At 35.6% G+C, this 26,982-nt stretch overlaps 1 protein-coding gene across 1 annotated transcript in view; it reads right to left on the bottom strand.

Moving 5' to 3' along the window:
* camk1da (calcium/calmodulin-dependent protein kinase 1Da) overlaps positions 1 to 26,221 on the bottom strand; it is a 104,646-nt gene extending 78,425 nt beyond the window's left edge. The window contains exon 1 of the mRNA XM_056456030.1: positions 25,705 to 26,221. Coding sequence (XP_056312005.1) covers positions 25,705 to 25,802 — 98 coding nt within the window. The 5' untranslated portion in view covers positions 25,803 to 26,221. The remainder of the gene's footprint in view (positions 1 to 25,704) is intronic.
* Between the last annotated feature and the right edge of the window lie 761 nt (positions 26,222 to 26,982).

The following is a 26,982-nucleotide window of genomic DNA, read 5'->3' on the forward strand; positions in this document are numbered from 1 at the left end:
AACAAAAACAGTCCCCCCCTCAAAAAAAACTCAATAATTTTCTTATTTTAACTCATTTTAAAAAAGTAGCTTGAACAAACAGTGTATCATTTGCATATATTTTAAGGTCTGTGACTGTGTAAGCATTCCAAGCCAATTTTAATTCAGTGTTGACTATTTAGTGTAGCTTATTTTAAATAAGTAGTTTGAACAAGCAGCAAAAATCCTATTTTAAGCGCAATATATCACTCCAAACTATTAAAATGTCAATAAAGGCTATTTTTTATGACTTTTCAGCATCAAAAGTTATTGGAGGGAAGATCAAGGTCCCATAATACAGTTCAAAATCAGCAATTTGAGCACAGTAAAACCCAATAAATGAAGAGAACTCAAACCAACTGAGTACTGTAAAACCCAATAAGTTAAGGCAACTCAAACCGTTTGAGGAAACAGATTGCAACAAACCATTTGAGTTAAAAAAACTAATCTATATGAGTCCTGTGAACTTACGCCATTTAAGTTGAAGTAATGAGGTATTTTATTAACTCATTACCTTCAACACTTCAAAACTCTTTTCAAATGAGTAGAATTAACTTTCAGTCAATTTTGAGTTAACTACACTCATTTCATTTGATAAAGTGGACTGTTGGGTTTTAGAGTGTGTGGATATTTTACAGTGTAATGTAATGAGGCTGAATTCATATTAAATTATATCTTGAAGCATTTTTTAACCCTCATTCATTAAACAATCATTCATTCATATTTAAAAATTGTCCTATTCATTCATTCATTTTCCTTCAGCTTAAGTCTCTTATTTATCAGCCGTCACCACAGTGGAATGAACCACCAACTATTCTGTCATATATGTTACGCAGCAGATGCTCTTCCAGCCGCAACCCAGTACTGGAAAACACCCATACACTTTCACACACACTCATCCAATTCACCTATAGCGCATCTCTTTGTACTGTGGGGGAAACCGAAGCACCCGGAAGAACATGCAAACTCCACACTGAAATGCCAACTGACCCAGCCGGGACATGAACCAGCAACCTTCTTGCTGTGAGGTGACAGTGCTAACCACTGAACCACCGTGCCACCCTTAGGGTCCTAATCACTCTACCAAAACATTACAGAGACGGTACCCCCACTCTGAGTCTCCGGGCAACATTATAGGATGCCTGATCAACCTACCTACTTATTGATTATTTATCCTCTCACTTCCGTTCCCCTTCATCCCACTATTCCCTTACCAACCCCTTTAATCCCTATAGAGTCTAGCTCAAGGTGTAGCATGGTCCATGCTGGTGAACACTAAATTAAGCTAAATAATGATACTATTGTGATATCACAGCAGCTTTACAATCTGAATGTGCCTAATTTCTTAGTTACACTACAAATAATTACTTCTGTACCTTTGTCTTTGAGAGTTAGTGTACAAACTGACATTTAACAATAGGATATCTAAAGTCGGTGTCTCCACATACACAAAGTTTACAAAATGTTTCTGAATTCTGATGCAGCTGCGTTTACTTTTGGATGAACACAATGAGAAAAAATGAGAACTAGGGGTGACAGACGAACACATAACCATCCCCAAATGCCACTTAAAGCCCACGCAAGAGCCACTTAGCCATTCGACTTCCAGAACTAGACGATTTGCATAAATCCATGAAGTTTCAGATGTTCACAAATGGCATAAATCTTGTTCTAATGATCACTAAGTAGTTTGATGCATTAGTGGACATTCGGGCCGATTTTGGCTTGTCTTTTATAGACGTTTATCAGCGCTGAGTTTCCTCTATTGGCTCTTTAAGTAGTGAACGCACATTATTCAATTCAGAAAAGTTTGGTTTTGCGCGATGCTTAACTGAACTGGATTTACTGTAAATGGCTTTGATACCAATTGAATTTCTGCAATGCTGTCCATTAGTCAACATTTAACAAACACTATTTGATAAATGATGTTTGATTATTTTCAGCTTATTTACATTTTTTATTGTTTTAATTATATTTTTGGTATCCCTTCGGATCATGTGTTCATTACAATGGAGATCACATGTCAGTTTTTTGTGGTTGCTGAGCATTTCATTTCATTTAAAGCTTGCAGTCCATGAGAGTGGACGATTGTCATCCAATCAAATGGCGGTAAGACTCGGAGTGTTGTAATTTGAATAAAATCCACTACACTGAAAAGCAGCATGGCATTCACTTCAGACACAGATGTAAGCCACATTTACAATGTTTTATTCAAATTTATTGATATAATTGCCTATATTTCATAAATTGTATGTAAAAGAGAGGATTGCACTTACTAATTAAAGTTTGAAATCTTTTGTAACATTGCAAGCTTTAGATCAGGATTTCTTTTTTAAAAATGTCTGTTCATTAGGATGTACAATGGGTTCAAGATCTGTTACTCAAACTAAATCTCCAGTAATGCTGATTGAACTATTTTATATTAAAAAACTATATCGATGTACTAATTATTGTTGAAGCTATTTTATATGCAGAATATACAGATCTTAAAGTTCTTGAGCATATAGCAGATAGAGATATCTCAGATGTGGACCATATGTGAAGATGAAAATCAAAAAAATTATAAGCAAGATACAATATATACAACAAAACCCTCAAAACTGAAGTAAATATGTTACAATGTTAATGTTTGTAATTAAAAAAATAATAATTTCAAGATTATACCAGCAATCATGTATTTTTTTTTGTATTTTATGTTGGTATAATGTTCGGGAAGTACAACTGTTCTGATCTGATGTCCATTTAAATAAAAAATATATACTTTAAGGGTGTTGAATTTTTATTATTATAATTTGGTCGCATTTATGGGAGCCTCAAAAACTGTGAAAACATACTTGGACATTTTTCAGAAACTTGTAACATTATCTGGGCTTGAAGGGGTTAAATTATTTTTGGTATATTTTTGGATTTGAGTAATTTTGCTGTGTTTTATTCTCATTTTAATGTCTGCATACAGCATTTCATTCATTTCAAAGTGAATCTGCTATACAAGTAAACTTGAATTGAATTGATTTGAACATATTGTCTCATTCATTCATTCATTTTCCTTCCGCTTAGTCTCTTTATTCATTAGGGGTTGCCACAGCGGAATGAACTGCCAACTTATTCAGCATATGTTTTACACAGCGGATGCCCATCCAGCTTCAAACCAGTTCTGGGAAACATCCATACACACTCATTCACACACACTCATACACTGCGGCCAATTTAGTTTATTCAATTCACTTTTACCTGCATGTCTTTGGACTTGTGGGGGGAACTGGAGCATCCGGAGGAAAGCCACACGAACATGGAGAGAACATGCAAACTCCACACAGAAATGCCACCTGGCCCCACAAAACCAGCGACTTTTTTGCTGTGAGGAGCCACCGTGCCACCCTTTTTAAGTATAGAATTTTATTTTAGTATTTAAACTCAATCAAAATGAGACGTTGCATGGCTGAAATTACATTTAATTTAACAATTATATCAAAACAAACCACTTTAACTTTGTTTTTTACTTGTTGACAAGTTAAAAATAAGTAAAATACATCTTTAAAACTTAAATCAATTGTGATTCATGACAAATAATTGTTATTGCTGTTGATAGACATTCACATTCATGATAACCCTGTAAGTAATTCACAATTCTGTAAAATTCTTAACTAAAACAAATATCAACCTGCTACTTATCAAACATTAGCTTCGTCATGTATCTAAACAATGGCAATGTCTCTAAGTTGCAGGTGGACAATCTAATTAGACCCTGTTTGTTATTTTCACAGCTACCTTCTTATTTTTCACAAAACACACATGAACCGTGAGTGCTCGGTGAAGCTGAGACCCCTCTAATCCACCTTTTCTACTCCAGTCTCTTGTAAGGATGCATTCAGAATCAGCGCAGGGCTTAGTTAAAGGCCAAGCAGATAATGAACAGCCTGTTCCAAAACAGTCTTTTTTTATTTAGCCTAGTTCACTCGCAGTGCCCTTTCCAATATACTTCACACTAAGCTTCAGCACTATCCCGCATTCACAAACACTTCCAGATGATGACTTGATCCGCGTTCGCTGAGCAGGCCAGTCCTGGCTTAGCAGAGATAGAGATCGAGGAAACAACTCGCGAAGGAACTTAAGGTTGACGTTGATACAGATTAATGTGGTTAACGTAATAGACTTAAATTGCTGGACTATTTGTTACTCGGGACGTACAATGAATGCCAAAGCCCTGAGACGCTAGGCTAAATAAAGACTGGGCAGACTCCATTTATAAATGGAGGCCAATCCTAAAATAATGGGCCATGCTGGTGTGCGAGATTTGTTTATGAGTGTGTTGCTAAGAGTGGAAGATAATCGCTAACACTAAAAGCTCATGAATGGAGTGAAGCTTAATTGACGCTCTTTATTTTTTGGCATTAACCTTGAATGTGCTGTTCATCCATTGATTTTGAGTCTCAATTTGGCCACAACTTTCTCTGTGTTTCAGCAAATGGAATGACTTTAGGTGACCAATCTTATGTTGTATATATCATATTTTGTGAAAATGCTTTGAATATTGTGAAAAACTCAACAATACACTCAATTTACTATATTTTAGTTATGTCCGTGGCTGTTTTTGGCCCACTGACTTAAATTATAATGACATTTTGGGATTACAAAGCCTTATTATCATGTATTCTTTATTGTTGGTTGTTTCACCTGTTGGAAAGAGGTTCAACTTGTAATTTTTAAAGTTGATCATCAGTTGCAGTGTAAAAAAAAGCTTTGTTTATAGTCCTCAAAGTGTGGCTATATAACCCTAATAACATAATAATCTTTAACTTTTACACCCTACACCCCAATTACACCTATTGAATGTTTTGCTTCATGACGTATCTAAATAGAACTGAATAAACTAAATTGTCTGTAGTGAATGAGTGTGTGTAAATTAGTCTTTATGTGTGTTTCCCAATACTGGGTTGCAGCTGAAAGAGGGTCTGCTGCATATAACATATGCTGGAATTGTTGGTGGTTCATTCCGCTGTGGCGAGTTCTGATATAGAGACTAAGCTGAAGGAAAATGAATGAATGAATGTATTTAAACAGTGGTGACTTCCCTAAGTTGCAGGCGGACAATCTAATTAGAGCTTGTTTATTATTTTCACATGCGTGCGTGTGCGTGACCTTTGCGCACTTACCTTGATATGTCTGAGAAAATCTAAATAAGCAGCTCAGCTCTCAGAACATAGAAAACATAGTACAGTAAGTGTATTCAAGCATGCACACTACAATTTGCTATTTGTTATACTCCATAGAACTGCATATAAAAGCCAGAAACCTTTTTGTTCAGGCCTACCAAAAAGGTTAGTGCTGCCAACTGATGATCAACAATAAAAATTACAAATTTGACCTCTTCCCAACCGGGGAACAATCAGGAATGATTATATGCTGTAATGGCTTTGCAATCAAAAAAAGTCATTAAAATGGAAGTCAATGGGGCAAAAACAGCCCCGAACATAGCGAAAAGATAGTAAATGTTAACAACACACAAGTGTATACACAAGTATTTTGAAGGAAATGCTTTCAAATTTGTGTAACAGCTTCATGTACAAGAATTAATACACAAGCATGGAAGAAACTATAACACAAAATACCCTTCATTGCATCTAGCAATGATTTACATTCATGTGTCAAACTGCATGCTTCAGCAAGATACAAATTCTGTCATTTGTTAATATATTTGATGATATTAAAGCTTCATGAGCTACATTTTCTGGAGTTTGTGTTGAAAATCATAGATCATATGTTAGCATTCATTCATTTGAAATACAAGATCTAACAAATTTGAAGCCGTTTTGCACTATTTCCATGTTATGGGTTTAAAATATGTGAATGCCACAGATTTTAAAAGGCCATGATTGTGCCAACCTGGTCCACAAAGTGATGGTACACAGAGATATTTATTTATTAAGTATATTTCTATAATGACTAATATAAAAATTAGCATTTACCTTAGAAATTGGTGTCTAAAAAAGTAATTTAAGGTACAAAATAGTATCTAAATGCCTAAATGTCATAGATATTCCTATTTCATGTAACATTTTTTTAAATGCACACAACCTCATGATGCATGTTTAATTTGTGAGTACAATTAAGTAATCTGATATAAACATATCTCATTTACACGTTTGTAAATATACTTTTGGCATTCAAAATTAAAACATTGCATGCACATTTAAGAAAATATTGACCGTTTTAGAAGATGTAAACTATAACAATGGTCTTGGCATATTTCCTATTTTACATTTTAAATTTCCACAGCTTCTGAGAGTCCGATAAGATCAACATATTGATAAGTAATGTTACGATAGCTGTTATAACATTAAGTTATGATCGAATCGCCTCTTGTTACAGATATGAAATTGTTTGAAAACAAGCAGGAAATGTTCATGGGCCAAAGACATCACCACATTGAAATGATCTATTGTGGATACATGTGTGGATACAAAAAGTGTGCATACAAAAACAAATGTGCTGCATGGAGTAGTATAGAAGTTGTTGAAACATATAGAATATAATAGAATGTGGGTTATTTCTGCACTTATGCATAATGGTAAAATATAAATAAGAAATTATAAGTAAGAATAAATAAGTCAGTTCCAGTTGTCCGTGCTTTCTTTTTACAGTTAACTCCTTATTTATTAATACATCTATGCTCTTTTAAGAACAAAAATGCCTCCCTTTAGAAGACTATAATCCCAATGGTGGAAGACATAAGCATTCCACTGCATCAGTGAAGCATTAAATGTTTTTGAAAACAAGCAATTTCACCAGTTGCGAGCCAGGCTGAAATACAGGCCTTTATGAAGGCATCAAGTGAAACCCTTGCTGAGATGTAATGCACACCCACTAATCACAGGCATATTATACCTGCTACACAGCAAGCAGGGCATAATTAATGACTCACATATGTTTAAAGGGGCTGCAAAGTGTCAATAAAAACATTGCCAGACAAACGCTTTTCTGTCTAATGGACTTGAAAGGTGTGTCAGTGAGTCTAATCCTGCTTGAAACGAGTGGGCAGGTTTCACTTTTCTTTGTGGCCAAATCGTTTCAGCTTGGGGAGTGGGGACGTCCCCAAAATGAGTAGACGGGGGTGTTCTTTAAAGGTCATGTATGGTACTAAATGATTAGCTGTTATACTTTGGTGCGCAGACATTGTTTTTTGGAGATTTTATGCAAAAATGTCTCAAAGATCCATAATTTTAAACAGTTTTCAGTAATTAATTTGTCATTTATTTAGCATATTTATTGAAATTTAGATCGTGAAATAATTAAAATGGTAATTTAAGATACTAAATAACCTAGAAATGCCCTTTATAAGAATTAATTTAGAGCCCATGTCAGTGATATCCTTATAAATTAATGTAATACTCCTATAGTTTTTATTTATCTATCTATCTATCTATCTATCTATCTATCTATCTATCTATCTATCTATCTATCTATCTATCTATCTATCTATCTATCTATCTATCTATCTATCTATCTATCTATCTATCTATCTATCTATCTAAATATAATATATATAATTGATGTAATCAAGGTGACAAGATGGCTCAGTGGATAGAACTGTCGCCTCACAGCAAGAAGGTTGCTGGTTTCCAGTACTGGGTTGCAGCCGGAAGGGCATCCGCTGTGTAATACATATTCTGGATGAGTTGACTGTTCATTCCGCTGTGAAAACCCCTGATGAATAAAGGGACCAAGCCGAAGGAGAATTAAAATATAATTTTAAAGTGTTTGTAATTATGTTTGTTGTTATACTTTTATTATCATATTGTATTTTAGTTTTTATTTTGGTTTTTATTTTAGTGCATTAACTTAAAATACACAAAACTACCATCTTTTTTAAATGCCTTTGTCTTTGTTATATTTTTATATACTTTTTGTAAACTATAACCATATATAAATCCCTATAAAGCCCATTTTCTATTGAATAATATATTTTATTTAAAGTGCCTTTAAGAAACCCAAGGTTACTGTACAACATATATGTACACAATTCAATAATTGAAAATTGTACAGCATATACAGAATTCAATCATTTAAAATAAACTGACAGTATCAAAATACAGAAGATGATTAAACACAAAGACATGATACAGAATGTAGTATGCAGTTATAAAGAGTTAAGTTATTTTGAACAGATGAGTTTTATGAATATTAAGATAAATTTTCAACATTTGCAAACTGCGGAATTTCGAAAAACACATTCTTTGATGCGTGTTCTTTTTGTTGTTCTATTTAGAACCCCTCAAAATTCCAAAGAAGAACATGTTTTTAGAACACTTCAAAAGAATGAATGTCATACATTGTAAATAAAGCTACAGGGGGAAAATAAGTAATTATGTTACCATTTTTCTCAGAAAACATATTTCTGAAGGTGCCGTTGACTTGAAATTTTCCCTGGATGTTGGTAACAACCAAAAAAATCAATATATGCAAAGAAAACAAATCTAATTAGTTTACAAATAAAGTTATGTGTAATAAAATTAAATGACGCAGGGATAAAATATTGAACACATGAAGAATGGGGGTGTAGATCGGCAGCGAAAGCCCAGACAGCAGCTGAAATCTCTCGATAGTTCTTCAGCAGTTGCCCTTTCTTAGTGTAAATTAATATTCGCTGCTTCAGTCCAACATCTACATTATAAGGATGATGAAGATGAAACCACCCTGCAGGCACATTGTACCATTGTACCGCAATGTACCCCAATGTTGTGGGGACGTTGGATTTTGTTTGGAAATAAAAATCGGGTTGACATCAGAACCCAACGTCAGGCTGACATCAATGTCAACCAAATATCAACGTCTAATCATGTTACCTTGACGTTGTGTGGAGGTCACCACTATGACATTTTGTCACTTTCCAACACAACCTTAAATTAACCAAATATCAACGTAATTTGACGTCATTATTGGATGTCAAAATAACGTTGTCCTTAGATGCTGGCTAGACATAGAATTTTGGTCACCTAACGTCATGACCTAAATCTAACCTAATATTAATGTCTTATGATGTTGTGTGCCTGCTGGGCAGGGTGGACATTTCAGTAAGACAATGATCCAAAACACAGCCAAGCAAACTCTCAAATGCTTTCAGAGAAAGAAAATCAAGCTGTAGAATGGCCTAGCCAATCACCTGACTTGAATCCAATATAGAATACAAAATAAAGAGCCGATTTGATAGACCAGACCCATAGAACCATAAAGATTTTTACACTCTGTTGAAGTCTCTGAAAAACTCACACCTGAGCAATGCATGTGACTTCATTCCCCATAAGAGAGGCGTCTTTAAGCTGCCATCACCAAAAAAGCCTTTTATATTAAGTATTAAATATATTTCAGTAATTCAGTACTTTCTCCTGGTGTCATTTGATTGTTATTACACAGAACTCATTTCTCAGATTTGTTTTGTTTTATTTTTATGTCTGTATTGTTTGGGTTTTTACCAAAATCTGCTTTAATCCCAGCTCCCTTAAAAAAAAACATGATGTTTTATACGTTTAATACTTATTTTCCCTGCTGTATTTACTGCTAAAATCGGAGCATATTAAAAATGGTGCGTCCAAATTTACAACGAAAGCACATCGAGCGCAACAAAGACAAGTTGAAGTCTATAAAAACACATTAGTCTGTTGGTGGGTGGCGTGTTGTCGGCAGCAGATGGGATTTGGGCCTAATCTCATTCAGATTCTGCCTGCTCTTGTTAAGTGAACAAGCTTTGCTGATAAACATTGGTGACACGAGCACAGACGGCCGTCCCCTTGGCTGAAAGCGATGGCAGGAACCAGACTCTCGTGCACTCGGATAAGCAGAAGAAGCAAGCGAATGAGCCAAAGACCGCAGAGCTGGAGGAGAGACGGAAGAGAGAGGATAATCTCCAGACGGGTTTCCTTTCCTCCACTGCTTTGATCAGAGCGGATTAATCCAGCACATGACCCCAAAGCCAAACAACTTAAAGACTTACTGGGGGAACTTCCTGCAAAAGCGGTTTGTCAACGCGTATCGAATGAGAGATGACTTCTCTGAAGATCGGCTCCATGTTAATACCTGGCGGATGGTTTGGTTGACGGCGCATGACAGATGGTTGCGTGAGCTGCGCACATGGGGGGATCTATTATAGCACTCACAAGATGTTTGCATAAGAGGAAACTTGCAAAACTCTGCTGCGTTTTTGTTCTCTAAAACAGATTGTGCCACAGGAGCCTGTTATGGGGCCTATATTATTTGTTTCTTGCAAGGGATTTCTTGCAAAGCTGTCAATATCTTCAAACCCAAATTCACTACTAGTGCTGCACAATATATCGATATCGCAATGTGAGCATTTGCAATAGACACATCGCAGAATCTGAAAGGTGGAGTCAGAATTATAGTCACCGGAGCCAGTTGAAAAAACATGGGATTCATTGCTACACTTTGCAGTAATTCCACAAATTTACCAAAAATGGTATCATTTGCATATATTTTAAGGTCTTCAACTGTATATGCATTCCAAGCCAGTTTTAATCAATCGGGCATAACAATTTATAACGTTAATAACTTAAAGAAAGATTAATGAAGTCTAAACAGTGTTATTTTACATTTGATAATTCAATTTATGTATCTGAATACTCACTCAAAAAAAATCAATCATTATTTTTTGAGGACAACTTAATTGTTTTATGTTCAATCCACTTAAATTTGTAAAAACAATTGAGTTTACTTAATCGATTTGTGTTGCGACAACATGGAGGAATTGTGTGGAACCCGGCATTTTTTACAAGCACAGTTTATTTTATTTGTATCTTCGCTAAGCTATTTATCAATGCTTGTGATTGGTTTGTTATATTTTATCCAGATGTACTACAAAACGATCCCAATCAATCTAAAATTACACATTTTTTCCAAATAGAGCCATTCAAGTCACCTGGTGAAATTGGCCACACTTTAGAGTTTCATTAGTTACTGTATTTACTAACATGAACTAATAATGAACAATACCTACAGCATTTATTAATCATACAATCATACAACATTTACAAATGCCTTATTAAAATCCGCATTCATGCTTGTTCAAATTAGTTAATGAACATTGTGTCTGTATTTTCATTTTAACTAATATTAACTAACATGAACAAATACTGTAATAAATGTATTGTCCATTGCTTGTTAATGTTAGTAAATACATTAACTAACATCAACTAATGCTACCGTCTTGTAAGGTTTTACCATAAAATTATACTCGGTATCACAATGTGTATTGCAGAAAAATAAAACAGTAATAAACTTTTCAAAACAGTGAGGATTTGCCTGACATTGTGTATACCTCTATCTATCTATCTATCTATCTATCTATCTATCTATCTATCTATCTATCTATCTATCTATCTATCTATCTATCTATCTATCTATCTATCTATCTATCTATCTGTCTATCTGTCTATCTGTCTATATATATATAGTTGCAGTCAGAATTATTAGCCCCCCTTTGAATTTTTTTTTACATTTTAAAGGCTTCTGTACATTTTAAAGTGACATTTAAAGGCTTAACTAGGTTAATTAGGTTAACTAGGCAGGTTAGGGTAATTAGGCAAGTTATTGTATAATGATGGTTTGTTCTGTAGACTATCGAAAAATATATTGCTTAAGGGGGCTAATAATTTTGACCTTAAATGGTTTTTAAAAAATTTTAAAACTGCTTTTATTCTAGCCAAATTAAAACAAATAAGACTCCAGAAGAAAAAATAGTATCAGATGTACTGTGAAAAATGTCCTTGATCTGTTAAACATCATTTGGGAAATATTTAAAAAAGAAAAAAAAATCAAAGGGGGCTAATAATTCTGACTTCAACTGTATAGTCCCATCTGCACTTTTAAGGAGCTGAGCTCTCACACAAATCTCCTTTGTCTTGTAACTTTAGCCCAAAGTATGTACTATTTTCACTTTATATTAGTGGCACATCTCTCCAAACTGAGGAAGTATTGAAAACAGGAACTATTTGACATTTTCACCTTTAAGCAATTTGTGCTATTTTTCTGTCAGAGTAAGCGTAACTTTCCCCGGCGTTGAAGCTAAAGATTACACCTCGGACAGCTGACTCAGGATCTCAGGCTTACCACATCAATGATCAGCCATTGGAAACACTCCCAAAGACATCAGAACACACTCTCGCACAATAACAAAACTTCATTTTAGCACTGCCAAAAATCTTTCTTTTTCTCCATTTTATTTCTTATTTTCTATAAGTATCTTATTGCACTATTATTTACATGGAATAATTTGCAAAAAGACTTAAAACTAAATAAAACTGTGTCTTTCTGGGAATTTAAAGGTATTTTAAAGAGAGTGGTATTGGAAGCATTTGTTGAGAGGACTGATGAAATGTTGTATGTGGTGTTCATGTATTTTAAATTTGTTTGACTGAATGGCTGTTACCTTGGCCAGATCTCTCTTGTAAAAGAGATTTTAAATTTCAATGAGACTTCCTGGTTAAATAATGGCAAGATTAAATAAAATATTATTCTAGAAACAAGGTACACACTATTGTTTTACTATCATTTTAGTATACTCTCAGAAATAAAGGTACACGAGCTGTCACTGGGGGGGGGTACCTTTTCTAAAGGTTAATTTACCTAAAAGGTTCATATTAATACCGCAAGGGTACATATTAGTATCTTAAAAGTACAAAAATGTTCCTCTTAAAATGTTTAGGTACTAAAATATAATTTTAATGTACCAATATGGACCCTTCAAGTACAAATGTGTACCTTTTAAAAGGGTACCACCCCAGTGACAGCTCGCGTACCTTTATTTCTAAGAGTGTAGATGGATTGGAAAAACCATGGATCTCTACACCACCCAGAATGCAGACTGATACTTATTATTCTAAAATGGGAATTTATATTGTTATAAAAAATAACCAGCTTCAAATAAATACTATTCTTTCTATTCATTAATAAAATCCTGAAAAATGTATCACTGTTTAAGCTAAAATGTTCAGCACAACTGTTTTCAATACTGATCATTGTAATATACAGTGTTTATTCATTCATTCATTCATTCATTCATTTTCCTTTGGCTTAGTCCCTTTATTCATCAGGGGTCGCCACAGTGGAATGAACCAGCAACTTATCCAGCATATGTTTTAAACATCCATACACACTTATTCACACACATACACTATGACCGATTTAGTTTAATCAGTTCACCTATAGCACATATATTTGGACTGTGGGGGAAACCGGAGCACCCGGAGAAAACCCATGCGAACATGGGCAGACCCAGCCGGGACTCAAACCAGCAACCTTTTTGCTGTGAGGCGACGGTGCTAACCACTGAGCCACTGTGTCACCTTATTTATTTATTTAAAATGTCAAATCAGCATACTTACTGAAGGACCATGTGACTATAAAGAGTGAAATATTGAGTAATTTAATCGAATATATATTCATAGATAATTATTGTTGATTATAACATTTACCAAAGTTATACTGTTTCCACTGTAGTTTTATCTGATTAACAAAGCCTTGGTGAGCATAACACACTTTTATTTAATTCATTTTTCAAAATATTTCCAGAAATCAATTAATCAACTTGATTTATATATAGCACCTTATTCCCAGGGGTTGCCCAAAGTTCTTTAAAACAAAATCATTACAAATAAGATGATGAGAACACAATCTAAACAAGTGTCAATAAAACAATAAAACAGCATTTTGCACTACTGAATATTAAAAGCAAATCTAAATAAATAGGTTTTAAATTTTATGCTATAAAACAGTGCCACATTGGTGATGATACAAAGCTTTACAGCATAGGAGTCAAATCCAAATTCTGGAATGCCGCAGCTCTGCACAGTTTAGCTTTAACCATAATTAAACACACCTGATCAAACTAATCGAGTCCTTCAGACTTGCTTGAAACCTACAGGTAAGTGTGTTGAAGCAGGGTTGGAACTAAACTGTGCAGAGCTGCGGCCCTCCAGGAACTGGATTTGACACCTGTGTTCTATAGGGAGGGTATTCCACAGTTTTACACCTGTCACTGCAAAAGAACCCCCACCTCATTGTTTATAACTCGATCTGGGGACGTCTAGCAACAACTGGCCTGCCGATCATAGGGCCCTGTTTACTAACCTTCAAAATCTCACATAAAAATGAAGGTGCAAGACTATTTACTGCATTAAAAACAAACAACAGTAGTTTAAAATCAATTCTGATTCTGAAATGAACAATAGAGCACGTACTTACATCAAGTGTTTTCAAAGAACAAGAAAAACAAAACAATAACTCAAAAGCTAGAAAGAAACAGCTCATTTGCCCTTTAGAATTGTATTGGTTTTAATCCATTTTGCAAACAATATCTTAAAACCACTAAATGTCAACAGCTAAGAGAAATATTCCCAGATTTGAATATTTTACAGCTCATTAAACTGTATTTTGAACAGTATTAACTAAAAAAAATGCTCTTTATTAAAGTTCTTAACTTTTATTTCTAAAACAAACCGTGCATTTATTTACTTACTAAAAGCAAAGATTTCTTGCACTTTGGCACTTGACTTACCATAACTCAAAAGCTAGAAAAATAGCAGCTAATTTGCCCTTTAGAATTGTATTGGTTTTAATCCAATTTGCAAACAATATCTTAAAACCACTGAATGTCAACAGCTAAGAGAAATGCTTCCAGGCTTGAATATTTTACAGTCCATTAAAATGCATTTTGAATGAAGTGTGCATTTATTTACTAGCCAAAGCAATGCTTTTTTGCACTTTTGCCCTTGACATACTATTGAACAAAACTCATAATGTGAAATACTTAGAGGCCAACAAAAACATGCAAAGAGCTAGCTATATTTTGAAGAAACATTAGATGGATGGATGGATGGATGGATGGATAGACGGATGGATAGATACAGATACTGTAGATGGATGGATGGATGGATGGATGGATGGATGGATAAATAGAAAGACAGATACTGTAGATGTACAGATACTACATATAGATAGACAGATAGATGGACGGACAGACAGAGAGACAGACAGACGGACGGATGGATGGATACACATACTATAGATAGATAGATAGATAGATAGATAGATAGATAGACAGACAGACAGACAGACAGACAGACAGACAGACAGACAGACAGACAGACAGACAGACAGACAGACAGACAGACAGACAGACAGATAGATAGATAGATAGATAGATAGATAGATAGATAGATAGATAGATAGATAGATAGATAGATAGATAGATAGATAGATAGATAGACAGATAGATGGATGGATGGATGGATGGATGGATGGATGGATGGAAGGGCGGACGGATGGATGGATGGAAGGGCGGACGGACGGACGGATGGAGATAGATAGATAGATAGATAGATAGATAGATAGATAGATAGATAGATAGATAGATAGATAGATAGATAGATAGATAGATAGATAGATAGATAGATAGATAGATAGATAGATGGATGGATGGATGGATGGATGGATGGATGGATGGATGGATGGATACAGATACTGTAGGTAGGTAGATAGATAGATGGATAGATTGATGGATGGATGGATAAATAGACAGATAGACAGATCCTGTAGATGTACATATACGATAGATAGATAGATAGATAGATAGATAGATAGATAGATAGATAGATAGATAGATAGATAGATAGATAGATAGATAGATAGATAGATAGATAGATAGATAGATAGATAGATAGATAGATAGATAAACAGATAGATGGATGGATGGATACAGATACTGTAGGTAGGTAGATAGATAGATAGATAGATGGATAGATTGATGGATGGATGGATAAATAGACAGATAGACAGATCCTGTAGATGTACAGATACGATAGATAGATAGATAGATAGATAGATAGATAGATAGATAGATAGATAGATAGATAGATAGATAGATAGATAGATAGATAGATAGATAGATAGATAGATAGATAGATAGATAGATAGATAGATAGATTCAGCAATTCAGCTCTATCTAGTTCATCTTTGGAGACTTAAACAACACGATCTCCCCGCGATTATCTATGACAAGCATTTTATAATAGAATCTCATTCTGAACTCTGGCTCGCCCTGCAAAAGTCACTTTAATAAAGTACAGTGAAAAACAGAGGGATGCGGAAGAGAGAGAAAGAGAGAGAGAGAGACTTTCTTAAATAGAGGACAAAGCCAGGAGCACAGGCCTGAAAATGGAGCAGGCAATTAAGGGCTTCATGGCCTCAATGTTTCCTCTCTTTCTTTTTTTTCTCCTCTCTCTCCTCTGCTTTTCCTTTCTGTCCTCTCGCCTCACCTGCTGCACGAAGGGTGTGTGTGTGTATGTGTTTTGGCTGTGTCTCTGAGAATTTTCTAACAGTAGCATGCTGTACCTGACAAACACACACACACACACACCTGTTGAGTGATCACATGACCTCCTGTGGCCTCTGGGCGATTCGCATGCTGAATAATTCAGTTTAGAGAGCAACACTGGAGGCGTTCACACACGCATGAAACACTACACTACATTCTCATGTCTCTCATAGGGATTATGCAGAATAGACAAGACTTTTGCTGCATATTCATTGTGTAGATGATTATATTATTGGTGGCGGTGGTAAACATCATGATTAGTTATGAACAAAGAGTTTTGGATTTCATTTTCTTAAACTTCTGTGCATATTTTTTTATAAAGGCATTAATATGTTATATATTAAAGTAAAACAGCACAATAGTAAATTTAAATAAATATTTGGGGTGGTGCAGTGGGTAGTGCTGTTGCCTCACAGCAGGAAGGTCGCTGGTTCGAGCTTCGGTTTGGTCAGTTGGCATTTCTGTGTGGAGTTAGCATGTTCTCACCGTGTTTGCGTGGGTTTCCTCCGGGTGCTCCGGTTTCCCCCACAGTCCAAAGACATGCACTATAGGGGAATTGGGGAGGCTAAATTGTCCTTAGTGTATGTGTGTGAGTGAGACTGTGGGTGTTTCCCAGCGATGGGTTGTGGCTGGAAGGGAATCCGCTGTGTAAAACATATGCTGGATAAGTTGGAGGTTCATTCCGCTGTGGCGACCCCAGATTAATAAAGGGACTAAGCCGAAAATAAAATAAATGAATGAATAAATAATTTTTTTTACAAATGAATATAAAATAAAATATAAAATGGCATCTATACATTTTTTTGTCTCTGAATGGATGTACTTCATGCTCCTCATGGCTATTTAATTGATTTATAATGAATTAATAATGCAAAATATTATTAGAGTTGTTCATGCTGCTAAATATTTTTGTGTCAACCAGAATTCTTAGAACAGAATGGAATGATAATATTTATAATATTGCTATTGTCTTAATTGATTTTAAACCAAAACTGTTAGCCAAGCTTACGATTACATTACATATTTAAAATCCCCAATAAAATTAGACAACAACCATCTCATAAGTTTCATTTCTAAACTAATCGAATCAAACAAAATCTGAATATTTTCAGGTTACCCGAGCTAATGCGCGTGCACACTCTAAAGGAACTAGGTCACGACACCAACCTCATTTATTCTACACATGCTCATCCTCTGGATAATGATTGTCTGATCGCAGTGGTCTTCTTAAATAATTTACAACTTGGTCTTGATGGCGAATCTCCTCCAGAAATGACAGCGACTATTTGTTTACAAGTTTGTGGACGTTTGAGTAGTTGCTGTCAGTCATGTGACGTGCGTTTGACAGGACTGACTGTACCTCACATTCATTTCATACAGATTACAACACCAGAAAACTTTTTCAAGTGCACTTGGTTTATTTAAAAGTACAGATTTCAAGCTTTATGTGGATATATTTTTTATGTCTGTGAAGCAAGTATTCGCTGAGATTTCAGTGCGTTTGTTGATCACGTAAACAGTTGTACTGTAAATGCACACGTCTGGTCCGAGCTTCTCCCCAGGACAATCGTCAGTCTTGACATATTACACTTTTCCCCATTCAAAACAATACGAGTGACATGTCTTGTGTATTCTACAGTCTTTGGATTATGTCTGTCTGTGGTATTGGGTTTGGCTTACATACTTAACCACGCCCCTTCAATTGTCCGTTTTGACAACAAAGAGAAATGGTGAGCATGAGGTGTCTGTTAGGCTGTAATAACCTCTTCCAAAACACTTTTCCCGATCTTTCTGAATGAAATTCCTTCTTTACTATATCCAATCAGCTCTCAGTAGAAAAAAAACAAGCCACGCCCACTGTTTTCTCATTTAATATTTGGTCACACTTTATTTTGATGGTCCATTTGTTACATTGCATCTACATTTCAACTAATTCTCATTAGATTATAAGTAGATTGTTAGGTTTGGGTTAGGGTTGGGGTTAGTGTAGATTGACATGTACTTGCAAAGTTTCTTATAGTCAGTTAAATGCCCATTGAAGGAGCAGTATCAACAGTTATTAAGCAGACAGACTACTAATACTCAAATGGACCATCGAAATAAAGTGCTACCTAATATTCAGTTTCTCCAGAAACTGCGTTACAGTACAAAAAAAATGGTCGCAGCTTCCAGTTCATGCGGATTTAAAAGCTCTGAACGATCACCAAATGTACGCAAACAGAAGAGTGGGAATGCGAGAAAAAGCAAAGCAAGTCAGCCCTGTGTGGTCAATCAGGGCCAAACAAGCTGGAAATTAATGATTCATGCGACTCCAAGTGTGAGATGGCCGAGAGAGAATATGTAATAGTCTCCGAGCGAAAAAGTGCTTCATTTCTGAAAACACACGCTTTTAGAAAGCTGCCCCTGCAGAGTCCAACTGTTGAGTTTGACACATCCGTCAAGAATATGGGCAGAAATACCCACACCGCCAACACAGCTGTCGTTCTTCAGGAAAAGCCCTGGCTAGAGCGAACGAACAAGTATATTCTGCGGCTTTTCCTTGCCATTTTAGACCCAATCCCTAATCAATACTTCCAAAGGAAATAATAGCACTATTCTGTGAACACAGCAAAGATCAGACATACTGGGTACTGGTTTATAATGGCCGGTTGGATGTCTGTGGGTGGATAAATAAAATCTGTGTGCGCCTGAGCGTGGGTGGGAAAGGACTGTGCGATGCCAGCAGCGTTTTTTCATAAGGGGGAAATGAAGATCGGTGAGACCCTCTTAACGGTGTGCATGAACGGGCCAGTTGGAGTTGCCATGACTCCTGTCTTTTGGGTTGCTATGACGGCAGCATCTTCACATTGAGCACAGATCCACCTAATCATTGGTTTATTAGATGTGTGCTCAGAGAAGCAGAGCTCTTCCATTCAAACAAACTCTCATACTTTATTTGTGATGTGATATTACTATTCATATACACGGTGGTGTAAAGTAATTAATTACAAATACTCAGACTACTGTAACTGAGTAGTTTTTCTCAGAAATTGTAATTTACTATGTAGTTTTTAAAATGTGTACTTTTACTTTCCCTTGAGTGCATTTTTAGTTCAGTATCGGTACTTTTACTCCTCTACTTTCCGTCAACCTGCAGTCAATACTTTATTTTTTGTCTATGGGGATTAGAAAAATCAGTCCTGTGATTCCTGTCGTATAAAATCACACATAGAAGGTAAATCACATCATAATTAACTACCTCAAGACATGGGCGCTTTATAAATGCAGCAAACCTTTTGGAAGCATTAATGTCCAAAATCTTCACACGTATTGACTGTTTAGATGCACGTCACTGGTGAGAAGACGTCAGATGTTTACTGTATGATAACAGATGGCCTTAAACACAAGACGTCAGATTGACGTTGTACCCTAAAGTCATGGTCATTGCATTTTTTTGAATGTAGGGTTGACGTCCGAACTCAACGTCAGGCCAACGTCAATGTCCAACCTAAAACCAACCAAATATCAATGTCTGATGATGTTACAGCTTGACATTATGTGGACGTTACCACTATAACGTCTATCAGATGTTGGTTACCATACCTGATGCGTAAATGTCAGTATTTGATGTCAATATGACGTTGGTTTAAGATGTTGGCTCAGCGTTGGATTTTGGTCACGATCTAACAATCTAAAATTAACCAATTATCAACGTCATTTGATGACATTATTGGACATCAAAATAACGTTGAATTTCGGTCAACTGATTTCACAGCCTAAATCTAACCTAATATTAACGTCTTATGATGTTATGTGCCTGCTTGGCAATAACTAAACGCACTACAGAATGTTACGTTTACATACATCCACAAATTACATGTAAATGCATCAGTACTATACAGTGTAATACTCACTACTCTTGAGTACTTTTGAAAGGTCTACTTTTTACTCATACTTTGAGTAATATTTACAACAGATACTTTTACTCCACTTGCACTACATTTTTAGGCAAGTAATGGTACTTTTACTTCAGTATGATTTTTCACTACTCTTTCCACCACGGCATACACAGTAGTTTTAATGTACACAACCTGACAAAAATCTTGTCGCCTATCCAAGTTTTAGGAACAACAAATAATAAATATGCGCACATATGAACACATGTGAATAATTTAAAAGCAAGGTGCTTATATTAAACATCCAGACATCGTACATACACTGTTGAGTGTGACGTGTGGATGAATATGTAAATATAAGCTGATCACTTTCCTCTTAAAAACAAAACAAACACCTAAAATGACAGACTAGATTATAACATCTAATAATGTCAGTATGTATATGTTTGCACAAACTGTGGTAACTGATTCTGTTGTGATTAAATTGATTTTAAAGTGAACTATATTTTGAATCAATGCTTTTTCTTTGCTTGACACATTGACTTTACAGTACAGAATTGCTCTTTCGGCAATATAATGAACATTGCTTTATTATATTAGAGTCTCTTCTAGTATAATAAACATCGTCTATTTGATCATCTCAGCAAAACATTGAAAATTTACATGGGAATCATTGTAGATTTTCATTGACAACTGATTTACTAAGAGCCGTTCACACATTGTCAGCAATTAAAGGATAGTTCACCCAATAATGTAATTTCATCAAGGTAAGGGGTCGCCATTGACTTCATTCATTCATTCATTTTCTTTTCGGCTTAGTTCCTTTATTAATCCGGGATTGCCACAGCGGAATGAACTTATCCAGCACATGTTTTATGCAGCGGATGCCCTGTAGCCTGCAGCCCTTCCAGTCGCAACCCATCTCTGGGAAACATTCAAACACACTCACTCACACTCATACACTACGGACAATTTAGCTTACCCAATTCACCTATATCACATGTCTTTTGACTGTGGGGGAAACCGGAGCACCCGGAGGAATTTCCTGTGAACGCAGGGAGAACATGCAAACTCCACACAGAAACACCAACCGACCCAGCCGAGGCTCGAACCTGCAACATTCTTGCTGTGAGGGGACAGCACTACCTACTGCACCACTGCGTCGCCCCATTGACTTCAATATAAACAAAAATTATAGAAGTCAAGGGCTATAAAAACATTGTTTTGCATTTATGACTGATTATTTGAATTATAGCACTGTTCAAAATGTATAACTTTATGAGCTTTGTGTAACCTTCCACAATATTTATGGACAGTTCCATATTAAATATTATAAGCTCAAGAAATACAGAAAATTTATTGTAAAATTACAGCAAAAAACATATTTTTAAAAATGTGAAATTTCTGTAATTTAACAAATGATATTTTGTGGGGTTTTTTTCAACAGCTAGGGTGCAGTAAAATGTAAAATAAATGTAAAATAACAGACGTTAAATTACCAAAATTTCCTGTAATTTTTTAAATTACGGTAAATTTCTGTAATTTAAGTCTATTATTTTACTTTTTTCCGTAATAGCTGCCGGAAAACAAATTCATATTCCATGACCCTAGCTGCCAGTAAAAATAACAGAATTTTTTTTGCATTGCACTTTTTCCAACATTCTTCAAATTATCTTCTTGTGTGTTTAACCAAAAAAAAGAACCTCAAAGGTTTAGATCCAGTTAAGAGTGCGTAATGTACATTTTTGCTTATTTTCACGCTTTAAAAATGTTTCTTTTTTTCATAGGGCTCCGTTAAACGTATTAAAAACGCTTAACTGACATGTAAAAATGTTACAAACATGATTTTCACCACAGGGGGTGTTTAAGTAAACCTCTCAGGCTTGCATTATGAAATTTAGACACAATCTATTTGAGGACTGTCTTCCTCCAGTGCAATAATCCAACCTGGTTAATCCGACCCTCTCCTGGTTACTACACAGAGATTAAATTACTGCAGTCAAAGTGACCGGGGCAGCCCGTCGCAGCACGTATAAACACAGTACAGGCCTGTGAGGATGAGGCACAACAAAAACAGTGCATTTGTGCATGATATATGTAGCCAAGATGCATATAGGCTCATCTTTATGCACTGGATTGGATATCGGCTAACGAACAAACTGAAAGCAAATCAACAGCAAAGCATGCATGCATGACGATGCAAGTGGCTGCACAGTGCAAAACAATCGCACCGTTTATCATCAAACACACGTGCATGACCTCAGCTGCTGCAAATGCAATGCATGCGGTTTAACAGAAACCCTCATGTCCGTTTATACATCAAAAAACGCCCTTATATGACTTTTCTTTCTTATTTTAAACCCCCACCAGAACAGCAGTGCATTCAGACTCTCTGCGTTTAACCACTATTCTTGTGTACAGTAAAACCTTTATGTTTGGAAGAAAAACATGTTGCAAAACCCTGTTTAATCCTGTAGTTGTGTTGTCAAAGATGGTTTCCAGCTGGTCTGAAACCAGTCTGACCATCTTAAACTAGCATTTGTTGCTGGTCTCAGATCTGATCTAAAAGATAATGATCCTATAGGACAATGATGGATGTATTTTCCAGCAGTGGTTGCTTATTGTGATTGATAACTGGTCTTTAAAAGCAAGATGAAATGATTTGGGTTACACATGGGCAGTTACTTACGCACAGTTTACTATGTTGGCCATATTGTAGGTTTACAATCATTTTAGTAAATTACCTTTAGGATGATGCATTTAACTTGCCACAACATCTTGACATTTACACTTAATTTGACTGTCTTTATTAATCATTTATTCGATTGTCAATAATTAAAAAATGTGCAATGAGCTTTATCATTTTGCCACCACTCCCAAACAACGATATAACTCACGGCTGAAGTATCATAATACGATGCATCATTTGGGAGTGTTTTCCAAAACCATAGTTTCTCTGTCGCTGATCCGTCGTTTGAACCACGTTAGTTATAATGGAAAACATCTATAATGACGCTCTAAACAGGGTGGAGTAACTAGTTTCATCATTTTTGTGTGAATTATATTGTTAACGCACACTCATTAAAAAAAAATCCAATATTAGTTTTGGTAAAAACATGCACTCGATTTCCATATTAATTAAAATATATAGAGACAGCACACATTGGGCCTATGTTTCCCTTACAAATATTAAAACCTAAAACCACTTAGCTAATTTTAATCTTATATATAAATCATATAAATTGTTAATGGTTATTTACAGTAGACAATTTATTAAGAAATGAAGAAAAATCCTACTTAATAACAATAATTATTTTTATTTTTATTATTATTAAGTAGGATCTTGTTTCTTTTTTATTTTATTTACTTACTATAAATTTCAACTTTTACAATTTGACAAATTCAAACCATTGCAGAAATGTTCTAACTAACAGGCCCATCATGCAGGGGGGGATATATTGATTTTGGGGCCCTAAGCAATTCCAACCAAGGGGGCAAACAGTCTTAAAATGCACCCTTTCTACTTTTATTTTCTGTTATTTATTGATATTGGTGTTTTTTCTCTTGCAATCTCTACATTTTAAATGATTTGTTTCCTTAAAAATTATTTCACAAATAAAAATAATAAATCAACTATTTTATTTTTAAATCTAAACCTTTACCCAATTTGACTGCTGGACTGCACCATGATTCAGGATGGGGGACAAATTTGTGTAGTTGTTTTAATTACATTAAAATTGCACCCTTACCATACACCAAAACATTGTAATATATAATTTATAGGTATAATTTATACTTCTGGGTATTTATTGGGGGCCCCCATATTTCTTGGGACCCTAAGCGATCGCTTACCTTGCTTACTGAGTACAGTACAGATATATTTCTTAATAAATAACCTAAAAGCATTAATGTATGCTATATATTTTTGTTTTCACAAGCTTTGGAGACATAAAGAAAATTTCTGCTTTTAAATAATAGGTCACCTATAGCTTTCAGCATGAGCCACGGCTGCGTTCAAGATGGCATAAATGTTTTCAAAGTGCACTACGAAGGGAGCGCAATTGTCAATATGAAGATCGCTAAAACTGAACTGTAAAAATAGGCTACTTTGAAAACAAATTACACTTAAGAGAGATGACTTTAATTTTTTTTAATCATTCCAATTTTAAATATTGGATTGTTCTAGATAAATAGGGCATATGCAGGGATAACTGGGAATAGAACACAACCAGGAACTATGCTTTTTCTAACTACAGCTCAAGAGTACAAGTTTGTGACGCAGTTTGCGGATGTTTGATGGAACGATCAATTTGGGAAACGCCTAATCATGTTTGTAATGATGAAACTTGCGACCTTAGTAGGCTAACGATGGTTTTCGGAAACATAGTTATTTACATATTAATATTATTATTATGTGACAATTTATTACATTACACTGTGTGAGTGTCTCTATGTGTGTATGTTTATGAAATCCAAACACTTTAAAGCTCAAAACCACCCGGAACCAGGGTGCAAATTACAAAGGGCTTTGGAGAGGATTGACCCCCCCCCCTAAATTAATGCTTGATCCCCCTGAAGGACGTCAAAACAACATGTATGGGGGGGTCAGCCCCCTAAATAGTGAGAAATAGTTTGCTCTGATCTGTCTCTTAAATACTAATATCACAAAGTAATATGATAGATAATATGAATGTACATTTGACCACTCCTATAATGGATTATACCATAGTGAATTCATAATTGTTTCTTTATGTTAAATTTAATGCATAGTTTGTATAGTTTGACCTACTGTAACTTCTGAAAAAACTAATCAGAGGATATTGTAGGTCAGAATACACAAACATATCCCACAAAACACTGCAAACTTTCAATAAAAGAGATGTCATTTAAATAAATACATACATTTGATTCACTGAAGGATGTATTAGACATTATAACATTACCATAAAAGTTACCCCCCCCCCCCCCCAATATATGATTTGCACCCTGCCCAGAACATTAAGATTACGAAGTTTTTAAATATTAAAACTTCAATTGTTAGTGTACATAAACAAAAAAGTGACGCAAATATCCTAAAAAACACTGTTTGAAAGTGATTATCCGTTTACAAACGATCATTTACAGCAACCCTTGATGAAACTATAACATATTAAACCAGCCTGAAGGCTTATTGGTTTTGACCAGTTTCAGACGCTCTCCTGACCAAACAGGTGTTCAGCTAAATAACAAACTGCTCTCCTGCACCAAAATACGCACAGCAACTGTAAAACCAACAAACCAGACCAACCCAGAAGACCAGCATATAACCTACCCTTTTAGACTGGTTTAAGATGCAGCGGTAATTAGCTTACAACTACTGCGTTTAGGGGACATTTTCGTCCGCGGTTTCGGTTACAGGCGCGTGTCAAAGCCAAAAACAAAGTTACTCACGTCCCGAGCACCTCCTTGAATTCAAACATCTCCTTGATATTATCGACTTGCTTCTTCCACGAGCAGTCCCCGCCGGCCTCTCCGTTCTCCCGAGCCATGGCGGAGAAAAACGGGGAGGACCGTAGATGGAGAAGTTAGCGCTGGAGATCCCCGGAGATTTTCCCCGCTTTCCCACGCTGCACTTCCTGCTCTCTCTCTCTCCTTGACTGTCTTCTCTCGCCTTCCTCGGTTGTACCGTTACCGAATAACCCCGGAGAGGATCTCCCGCGTGCGCTCGTCACCCTGAAGCTGCTTAAACGGTTTGACGTAAATAGTTGAGAGTGGCGCGTGCGTGCGCGCGTGTGTCACCTTTGCGGTGTCTTAACGGCACCGGTGCGGGTTTATTCCGCCCCGCGCGGATGTTGCTGATGCTGAAGGTTGATCCTGCGCGGATGGACTGATGCGCTACTGATGCGCTGCATCTGTTGTTATGGCAATGAGGAGAGAAAGAGAGAGAGAGTGAGTGAATGAGGAGGAGGAAGATGCGCTGCTCCTCACGGCGCGACCTGACAAAGAGCAAACGCACGAGAAGTATGGCAAGCCGTTTTCACATTGACTGACTACACTAAAAACGCTTGTTTGTTCAAACTACTTATTTAAAATGAACTGAAACAACACAATTCATGGGACAACTTAATTGTTTTATGTTTAATCTATTTAAATTAGCAAAAACTAATAAGCTAACTTAATTCATGCTGTCTCAACACAAATGGATCCCAGCATTTTTTACAATGTAGCAAGCTTTTTATATTTGTATTATTATTACGGGACATTTATAGTAATTTAAAAACAATTAGCAACAAGTGGCGACTAGTTTGGCTACTAATATGATGGTTACACTTTATTTTATGGTATAGACTGGAGTAGGGGTGGCCAAACACGACATGTCCTGCAGAGCTTAGTTCAAACATCCTATTCGACACACCTGAACCAATCAAGCATTATATATATATATATATATATATATATATATATATATATATATATATATATATATATATATATATATATAATGTGTCATTATAGTATTTTTAGGATTCAGGAACTTGGATCCCATTGATCTCTATTGATTTATTGTATCATATATAGACATCAGCAATAAACTGTAAGCACTCACACTACAAATTAAGAAGAAATGCATATATGGAAATGTTTTCCTGTGGCAGCTTGTTACTTTTTAATCTTTTTAGTTTCACTTTAGCACACTGCATATTTTCAGCTTCTCAACCGGGTACACAT

This window comes from Danio aesculapii, chromosome 4, assembly GCF_903798145.1.
Source record: "Danio aesculapii chromosome 4, fDanAes4.1, whole genome shotgun sequence".
Classification (NCBI taxonomy): domain Eukaryota; kingdom Metazoa; phylum Chordata; class Actinopteri; order Cypriniformes; family Danionidae; genus Danio; species Danio aesculapii.